The sequence below is a fragment of the Peromyscus maniculatus genome, chromosome 12 (genome assembly GCF_049852395.1).
Source record: "Peromyscus maniculatus bairdii isolate BWxNUB_F1_BW_parent chromosome 12, HU_Pman_BW_mat_3.1, whole genome shotgun sequence".
Taxonomy (NCBI): Eukaryota; Metazoa; Chordata; class Mammalia; order Rodentia; family Cricetidae; genus Peromyscus; species Peromyscus maniculatus.
In genome coordinates this window covers 80,779,970-80,789,397 of record NC_134863.1, presented here as the reverse complement: position 1 = coordinate 80,789,397, position 9,428 = coordinate 80,779,970, and the positions used below count along the sequence as shown (strand labels likewise).

Here is a 9,428-nt window from a genome sequence, read left to right as displayed (position 1 = left end):
ACAATTAGGTCAATAGCGGACGGGAGATACGTGTCCCACGGGACTAAGCTCCCTGGAGGTCCCTGGCAGAGTGCCCGTGTTATGCTTCCTTCTTGAAGGAGACATGCTCACGGATCATGAGCTCCCTGGGCTATGGGTTCTGTATAACTGCTTTTATGATAATGTTCTAATTAATCTATAAAACACAGCCAAAATTAATAAATGCTTGGGTTGTGAACTACGGAGGAAAGGGGAAGCTGAACATGGACCTTATTTAGATGTAGCAGAATGAACTATTCCTTAAAGACCTCAAGCTGCTAGATAACAGAAAGTATAATAGTTCAGGCACTTCTAGGGAATGAACACTCACCCACTAGGAATCCTTTAGGAATTCCAACTAAAGTGATTTATGGCAGAAAACATTATCTCATAGGAGGCAGATGGTGGGCCCCTCTGTTGAGGAAGTTCAGCATGGGAAACTTAAGGACTACAACAGAACCCCTTCCCCTTACAGGCATAAAAAGTACAAGAGTCCATATTCCAGCAGGTAAAAAGGTTTTATATTAGAAGAGATATATGGTAAAGAACTGAAGAAAGACTTAGGGAGGATCTGCAGCATCCAAATTGGCTAAATGAGTCATGAGAACCAGAAAAGTAAAAATGAATAATAAACTAGCGAGCGGCTGAGATAAAGATGAAGGACACAGCCACAAGAGCAAAGAAGCCTTCACAAGTCTAGGGACTGTACTAAGTTTAAAAAACACAGACTGCTCTTGGGGTCATAAAGTTCTTGTGAGTGAAGGGATATGTCTAGCGCCGACTAATAATTATATGCCTACTGTTTTTAAAGCTGATGTAATTGAATTATTGCCAAGCTCTTGTTGTTCCTTGTATGACTTGATAGTTTTCTCTTCTGTATATAAACTACTGATTTGCAGAAGTAAAATTGCAGCAGATTCAAACCACTTCTGAGTGTGTTGTCTGTCATTCACTGAATCCTTGCCTTCCTGACTACCCAAGCGCTGGTCCCCCAACGGTCGTGGTACCCCCGATGGGCCAGTCCGTGGCAAGACCCTGTCTAAACTAACGAAGAAATAGTGTTATAATAAAACCATTTTTATATAATTGATATATGCTAAAATACAGCTAGCCTCGGACGATGGGAGAATTCATAATGCAAATAATAACCAAAGGCAGCTACAATAGCCACACTAACATCAGAACCCAATATCAGACAAAAGTTATATCTAGGTATTTTTCACCAGGGTTGATAGATGACTCAAATATTATGTGGGACAAGTTTACATTAAAAGATTATTTGAAACTCACATGTAATCCAGGAATTTGTCTGTGTTTATGTGGCAGAATCCCAATTTCAAAGAGGGAATGGTGCTTTTACACAAAAAGTCCCAACTGTCTCTGTACGCTGGTATATTCAGAGCTCAGTGCAAGGCTAGCCAAGGCTAGCCCACCAATATCCAGGCTAAACTTCCATGAAATTTAAATGTAATTCAATGGAATGGGTGTTCCCTATTTTTACTTACTACATCTGGCAACTCTGCATGGTACATACTGCCTTCAATCACGGCAGCCACTTACAAATCTTTTCCTTAAGCAGGGCTTGTTGTGCACGCCTTTAATCCCAGCACTCAGGGTCAGGAGGGTCTCCGTGAGCCCCAGGCCAGCATGGTCCACATAGTCAATTCTTGGCCAGCTAGGACTGCACAGTGAGACCTTATCTCATTAAAGAAACGAACACATACTGGGTGGTGCATGCCTTTAATCCCAGCACTCGGGAGGCAGACGCAGGTGGATCTCTGTGTGTTTGAGGCCAGCCTGGGCTACCAAGTGAGTTCCAGGACAGCCAGGGCTACACTGAGAAACCCTGTCTCAAAAAAGAAAGAAAGAAAGGAAAGAAAAGAAAGGAAGGAAGCAAACACCAAACAAAGGACCAACAACCCTTTTGCGGCCAGTGGAGCCCAAACGGTGACTTGTTGCCCTCTAGTGGCGAACCCCGTCAATGCATGGACTTTGCACAAGCATGCATTAACAGTCGCCACTGAAGTCTCCAGCAGAGGCAGAGAAAGAAAGGGGAAAAGAAAAGGATCTTTATTTTCAGGATCGGTCTTGGAAGGAGGTGTTCTGTAAAATGCGGTGGATGCTCTTTCCAGGAAGCATGCTCCACAGAACTGCAGGTCAGATGGGTGCAATGCTGACCTCCACGTGTGAAGGTGGTACAGTTCTCAGGAACCTCACCGTGGACGACAGACCTGCACAGACCATGGCTGTCTGTGTAAGTCAAGCCCTAGAATACTAAAAGTCGCTGTGAAATTGGGGAGGTAGTACAGTAACAACAACGTCTTCTTAAGTCATTTAGGACTCATCTTGAAAAAGAGCTTTCTGTCAGGAACCTACAACTGATCTCTTTTCTTCCGTGATGGATCCAGAAAACTTAGGTGGGGGTGTGTTTTCGGTTCCTCTCCTCTTCCCAATTTACTCTTCCCCACCCAAAGCCAGACTATCTACCCTGCCAATCTCCTTTCTTCATTTCCAACATTAGCTCCTTTGCAGAATGTCTTCTGCTGACAGGCTGAGGGGGTTGGGGGCGACACACAGACAGGGCGGGGACCTGCAGGCCACTAGGAAGAAACACCTTCCTGCCTTTCTTCTTCTCAGACAGAGAAAAAGATAGTTTATCCTGTTAATATAACCAGTCCGTCACCCAAATGCACATGTATTTATGCTGCCCTTGAGACTGGTAACTCTGTGGTCATCCTAAGCCCGAGAGAGGTTGTAAGAAAAGCTGGAGGTGGTCCGGGGAGACCGTCCACAGGGTGAGTGGTTGGTCTGCGTGCTTGAGGAACTGAGCGCAAACCTCCACACCTACCAGAAAAGCCAGGCTCCACCGCTCACGCTCAGTCTTAGCATTGGGGTAGACAGGCAGATCCCCAGAGCTCACTGGTCAACCACCCCAGCCAGAACCATGAGCTTCCTCTTCTGTGAGCGAGCCTAAGGACAGGTGGAGCCAGAAGCAGATGCCACTTCTAAGGACAGGTGGAGCCAGAAGCAGATGCCACTTCTGTCTAAGGACAGGTGGAGACAGAGGCAGATGCCACATGTCCCACTCAGACCTCCACACTTGGGCACAGGTGTGAACACTGTGACACCTGCATGCTCACATTCATGCCCAAGTGTGTGCTCACATGCAGCATAGACAGACACACAGACACAGGAGGGTGGGAGAGGAGGAGGGGGAGGAGGGAGAGACAGAGACACACAAAGTGAGACAGAGAGAGGAGGATGGGGTTTCCCTGTGAAATAGTCCTGGGACTCACTCCGTAGACCAGGCTGGCCCGGGAATTCAAGAGATCTGCCTGCCTCTGCCCCCTGACTGCTGGGATTAAAGGCGTGTGCCGCCGCCCAGGGTAAGTGAGTTTCGAATGTAATGAATTCAAACATTCCCTCCTGGAAGGATAGGAGCTTCCAAAATTAAGGAAGCTAGGAAACCTTCAAGGCTCAGGAAGTCATGGGATCCCAGGACCCTCAGTGAGATTCCAAAAGCAGGAACTATTGCTTGAGGAGGGGGGAGACACACCCCCCCAGCAGAACTGCCTGCAAGTCAGACAGGGGCTCTGAGATGCGAGCCCGGGTGAGACCCCTGAATAAACTCACTGGCTCAGCAAGTCAGACACTGGTTCTCAACCTGCCAACGCTGCGACCCGTTACCACAGCCCTCACAGGCCAGGCGGTGGCGGGGCACACCTTTATCCCAGCACTCGGGAGGCTGAGGCCAGCCTGTTCCAGAGTGAGTCCTAGGACAGACAGGACTATTTCACAGAGAAACCCTGTCTTGAAAACCAAAAACCAAAACCAAAAGATAGTTCCTCCTGTTGTGGTGACCCCCAATCATAATTATTTTCATTGCTATTTCATAACTGTAGTTTCAGTATTGTCATGAATCGTAAACATCTGGTATCCAGGATACCTGATATTAGAGCCCCGTGAAAGTGTCCTTCGACTACCAAGGGGGTCCAGGCCCACAGGCTGAGAACCACCGACTAGGCAGCACCTCTTTTTGGTCTGTTGTTGGTTCCTAACCCTGGGTGGTGACAGTTCTTCACGTTCACCTAGGAGGAGTCAGGAGCACTGTAAACCAAAGTCTGAATACAACTGGGATCTGTCACTGTCACCAAGTAACAGGGCACTTGTCAGGAATCCAGACGAGTTTATTATTTCCTCCACTGTGAGGAAGGAAACTGACAATACAAGTCACCCTCACCCCGAGCCTCCTGAGTAGAGCAGAAGGGCCCTCAGGACGCGTGAGATGGAGGGCGAGGGACAGAAACACAGGCGACAGCAGTTTGCATCCAGAACGTCAGAGCGCAACGGTCCTGCCCCATTCACCCCATGAAGCCATCTGCAGGATGCTGGCCACAGGGCATCGGTCTCCTGCTGCTGTGAGCACCTCTGGCACACAGAACCCAGGTCGACAGCACCCACCAAACCCAGAGTTCGGGGTCCAGTTCGTTATGTAAAACCACTTGACAGCAGAGGAGCCTCGGACAAATGGACAAAAGGACAAGATACAGACTTGGTGCGCAGAAACAAAACATAGAAACACGATCGTCTTCTTCCACCCCCAACCAGAACCAACACCCGCCTCCATTTCGGATCTCACTCACTCGGTAGCCGCCAGCCCCGTCTGTGCCAAGTCCTGCACTATTACAGGGGCTGGGGGCACAGCGAGGAACGTAGTCCCTGCTGGAGGCTTCCGCAACAGGAGAAACAGGCACAGAGGGGCAGTGCAGGCCCGGCACCCAGGCTGCAGTGCGTGTGTGTGTGTGTGTGTGTGTGTGTGTGTGTGTGTGTGTGTGTGTGTGTGTGGCTTGCCAGGCATACAGGCTGCAGTAAACAGGCACAGAGGGACAGTGCAGGCCAGGCACACAGACTGCAGAGTGTGTGTGTGTGTGTGTGTGTGTGGCTTGCCAGGCACACAGGCTGCAGTGTGTGTGTGTGTGTGTGTGTGTGTGTGTGTGCACGCGCGCGCGCGTGAGGCTTTGGGAACACCTCCCTCAGCCCCAAGAGAACTACGAGGCTGTGGGAAGTCAGCCTGCCGGGCTCTGTATCTCATACACAAACACACACGTCTCCCCCTGTACACACTCACACTAGGCGCTCTGCTATGTGGCATTCCTCAGCAGCTGGGAAGGGAACAAGCAGGCACTGTTGGGCCTGCCCTATTTTTAAAAGAACTTTTTTATGGGTTACAGATTTCTGCTCAGTCTGTAAATGATTCTAACCCAGAACAGCCTTTCTAATTTCAGACTCAACTGTTAACAGGTGCTTTCTGGCAATCCTAATGGCATGCAGCCAGGTCACCTGTGTGGGTGGCGTGTAGACGTGTTCACAGCCCGTTACGTTCACATCTGCACATACACATCACCGAGGCCACGTCACATTAATCTTAGATGGTGCTGGGCTTCTCTAACTATCAATATTTCTTAGGCAGCTTGTTGGTGCTCTCAAGTGCATAATATTTCTTTTCTTTTCTTTCTTTTTTTTTGGTTTTTTGAGACAGGGTTTCTCTGTGCAGTTTTGGCCTGTCCTGGAACTCGCTCTGTAGACCAGGCTGGCCTTGAACTCACGGAGATCCGCCTGGCTCTGCCTCCTGAGTGCTGGGATTAAAGGCGTGCACCACTGCCCAGCTAGTATTTCTTTTTTTAGATTCTAAATTATTTTTCTAGAAAAGGTTTGACTTTTATATGTAGGGGGGTCTTGCTTACATGTATGTATGTGCACCTTGCACATGCCTAGTGCCCGAGGCAACCAGAAGCCCATGCTGCACCCTCTGGAGCCGGAGTTCCGGCCAGCTGCGGGGCACCATGTGGGGCTGGGGCCTGCACTCGGTCCTCCACAAGGGCAGGATGTGCCCTTGACCACTGAGCACCTCTCCACGCGCACGGCATCCTGAGCGCCATGACTGCTCAGGAGAGCGCGTCATCTAACAGCACCCTGGAGGAAGCACCATGCAGACCATCACGGAGCACACGGGTGGAGCTGCCTTTGCTTCTTCAGGGGACAGTGCAGTCCCCTCCTCACCTGCTGATGTCACCCTGAAGACCCGTGTCTGCACTTGTAAGGGGGACCACCCTCACTTCGTGTCCCACATCCTAACGGCCTCGCTTCTCTGCAGGCCATCTTGTCAGAAGGAGCTCTTCCGGGGTGAACACAGGATGAGCAGTGCTGGGTTGGAATGTTAAAGTGTCACGGTGCAGAGGGCAATGGGCGGAGGTCACACCGTCATCCTCATCTGCTCCTTTGGCCTGGGACTGAGAGCTCCGCCTGCCTCCGTCCCCGAGTGCTGGGACTACAGGTGTGGGCCACCACACGGCTCAGCTCCTCTTAGAGAGCAAGGCTGGGGTCCTGTCGCGCCTGCACTGACAGTCCGCCCTGGGGTTGCCGGGATTGCTAGATGTCCTGCCTACAGAAGATACTCATGAGCATCACTGTGGATGCTGAGAGGGGCACCCGAATACTGCCGGACAGAGGCGAGGTCGGCCTCCATATAAAGTCACACAGAAAGGCTACCGAAACCCACACGGCGTCAACAAGAAGGCTGACTGTACGTGGTCTTCCTCCTCACCAGTTCACTAGCTGCTGCTTACTGACGACCCACGTCTGTCCTGTCATGTCTGTCCTGTCACGGGCATCTCCTAGATCCACACGCACTAGAGTGGACCGTGCCTCCCCAGGCCACGCTGAGATCTCCATGGCTGCAGTGACCTCTGAGTTCTAGTCGGAAGCCGCTGCTGTGGTCAGTTAGGGGTTAGGAAGTGCTAGTGTAGACAGCAGTACCTCGGAGACACCTCAGGAGCTACGGCAGTTCTAGGCATGTTCTAGACATGCCCTAGAACATGAACACAGACAGAGACCACCAGATGGCATGTGCAGCACGGGCCACACCTGCGGCACACGACAGCACCCTGGGATTCCAGCCGTGGGCAGGCAGATATGGCAGCCACCTTCAGTCAAGCCTGCCTCCTCAGAGACGAATGCACTTCACTCCAGACTGTGGCCATCCACGTCTGCAGTGGAGAGATGTCGCGTCTGCTGGCCTGGTCAGTCCGAGGGCCTGAGGCCTGGCCCGCTGTCACCCCCAGAACTTCCCTCTTCGTTCGAATAGTTCCCCGAGTCCTGGCTGGTCTGGGAGCTGTACTTCCTGTGATCTTCCCCGGGGGCTTGACTTTCCCCTGCCACGGCCACCGTGTCTGTGTTTTCAATGATGAAGCATCTCTCGGTGTGTTCCTCGGGCGTCAGAAACAGAAGGTTCTTTGCAGACGGCTCCGAGAAAAACTAAGGGTAAAAAGGAGAGGAGCACAGGTTGCTTCCAATAGAAACTGATTTTCCAGCTCGGACTTCTTTGCTAATTCTTGTGTCCAACAGCAGCAGACCTACCTGTGGGCGTCAGGGGGCTCAGGGAGGCCGCCAGGCTGAGGCCTTTTGTGGGTCAGCCTGTGAAGAATGCTTAAACAGACACTGAGCTGTCCAGGCGGGGTGGGGACACTGGGATCATGGTCATCTGGAAGTCACAGCGTCCAGTTAACCAGCACTCAAAAGCACACGTGAGAGCTGACATCTCCCTGCTGATCTAGCTGGAAGGAGCCGGTTCTGTTCACAACATGGCTGTCAGTCCCAGAGCACGAAGGGAATTTAAAACTCCAGCATGCGGGAAGAGAATGCTCAGCTCTGAGAGCTTCCCGCCTTTCACAACTCGGGTGTCAGGGACTCCTCTTACAGACCTTGCTCACTTTCACACGGTCATCAACCCCTCCCCTGGACCTCTATCCAAAGCCCGACCTCTTGATCCCCGCTTCTCAAGCGCAGCCTGCCCTGCCCTGGGGGGAACAGATCGTCCCTTGGGTCCCAGGTTCGAGGATTAGCCCTTCCCCACTCAGTGCTCTTACTTCAGGTGCTAACCTCCCAGGAGTCCTGGGCGAAACACTCATGCACCATTAGAGGAAACTCCTGGTTTTGGTTTCACTGAGACTTCACCCAGAGGACTAGGTGAAGACAGATGGATAATAGGGTAACGGTGTTCCTGATACGGTGTGAAAAACCACACAGCTAACAAATGGTACGACACATGCTGCAAGAGGTCAGGGACAAGTCATTATTCCGACTGCAACATACATTTCACCAGCAAATGGCCATGTGCCGTAGAGCAGACGATGGGAATCAGTGGCCCCTTGTCTCGGACTCACACATGTTCATCTCAAGTGTCCTCCAAGACTGACCGTCCTGGAGCACGCTAGCCCCTCACCCCGTGACAAGGACACAGGAGAAGAGCAAGAAGGCACACCAAGGTACCAGTGTTGACCCCTGGCATCAAGTGCCTGTGCTGGGGACAGGAAGTCGGAAGCCTCACTCATGGAGAAAATGTCCGCCCCAGACTCTGCATCTAGACTCCGGGTGACTGCTGGGCAGGGTTTCATGGTCATTTCTTGGGGACGTCGTAAGTGCCGATTAATGGTTGTTATTGTCTGCTGTCCACTTCCACTTTTGCTGCTACATTCTTAGATGTGCTCATTTGCAACAAAATACAGCCACTGTAGATCACTCCTGAACAGAACAGCTATTCCACATTAAGCCACTGTTTCTAAGATTTTCCTTTTTTTTGAGACAGGGTTTCACTGTGCAGCCCTGCCTGACCCTAAATTCACAGAGATCCACCTGCCTCTGCCTCCTAAGTTGAGGTTAATGGTGCATGCCATCACACCTGGTCTGTGACAGGGCCTCTCTGCAGGCCTGGCTGGCCTGGAGTTTCTGAAAACCTTGTCTTGTTTTTGGAGATAGGATCTGACTACTCAGCTCACACTGGCCTCAAATTCACTGCAATCCTCCTGTCTCAGCCTCCAGAGTTTTACAGGCATGCACTACCATGCCAGGCTTCTACATCACTGGAATTCTGAAGAAACAGTCACATCATCCCAGATCACTCTCTGGACATCAAGGAAGCAGAGATCATCTGTTGACTCCAAACACTTGCCCCCCATTTCCTAGCTGGTGATAAGAAGAGAAACTCACCTCGTCAATACTGGAAGGAGGCTTGGGGGATGCAAAGTACACATAGCTGAGGTATTTCAGGAGGCTCCTCCCAGCATATAAAACCAGGACCAGGGCAGAAAAAATCACAGGGCTAAGTGCAATTATAATCCAGGGTTGGGAAGAATTTCCTAAAACACATAAATGATAAGAGCATCAGCACATTCTTTTGTATTTATTTTTTAAAATTTTTCGAGACAGGGTTATTCTGTGTAACAACTTGGCTATCATGGAACTCTCTTTGTAGCCCAGACTGGCCTCGAACTCAGAGATCCGCCTGCCTCTGCCTCCCGAGTGCTGGGAATAAGTCGTGTGCCACCACCGCCTGGCCAGCATCAGCAAATTCT

The 9,428-nt window shown here is 50.9% G+C and overlaps 1 protein-coding gene across 3 annotated transcripts in view; it reads right to left on the bottom strand.

Moving 5' to 3' along the window:
• Positions 1-4,184: 4,184 nt before the first annotated feature.
• Ifnar1 (interferon alpha and beta receptor subunit 1) overlaps positions 4,185-9,428 on the bottom strand; it is a 28,904-nt gene continuing 23,660 nt past the window's right edge. For all 3 annotated transcript variants that reach the window (XM_042259539.2, XM_042259540.2, XM_016002103.3), the window contains exons 10-11: positions 9,064-9,212; positions 4,185-7,332 (exon numbers count right to left, since the gene is read on the bottom strand). In XM_042259539.2, the coding sequence (XP_042115473.1) occupies positions 7,099-7,332; positions 9,064-9,212 (383 nt within the window). In that variant the 3' untranslated portion in view covers positions 4,185-7,098. The remainder of the gene's footprint in view (positions 7,333-9,063; positions 9,213-9,428) is intronic.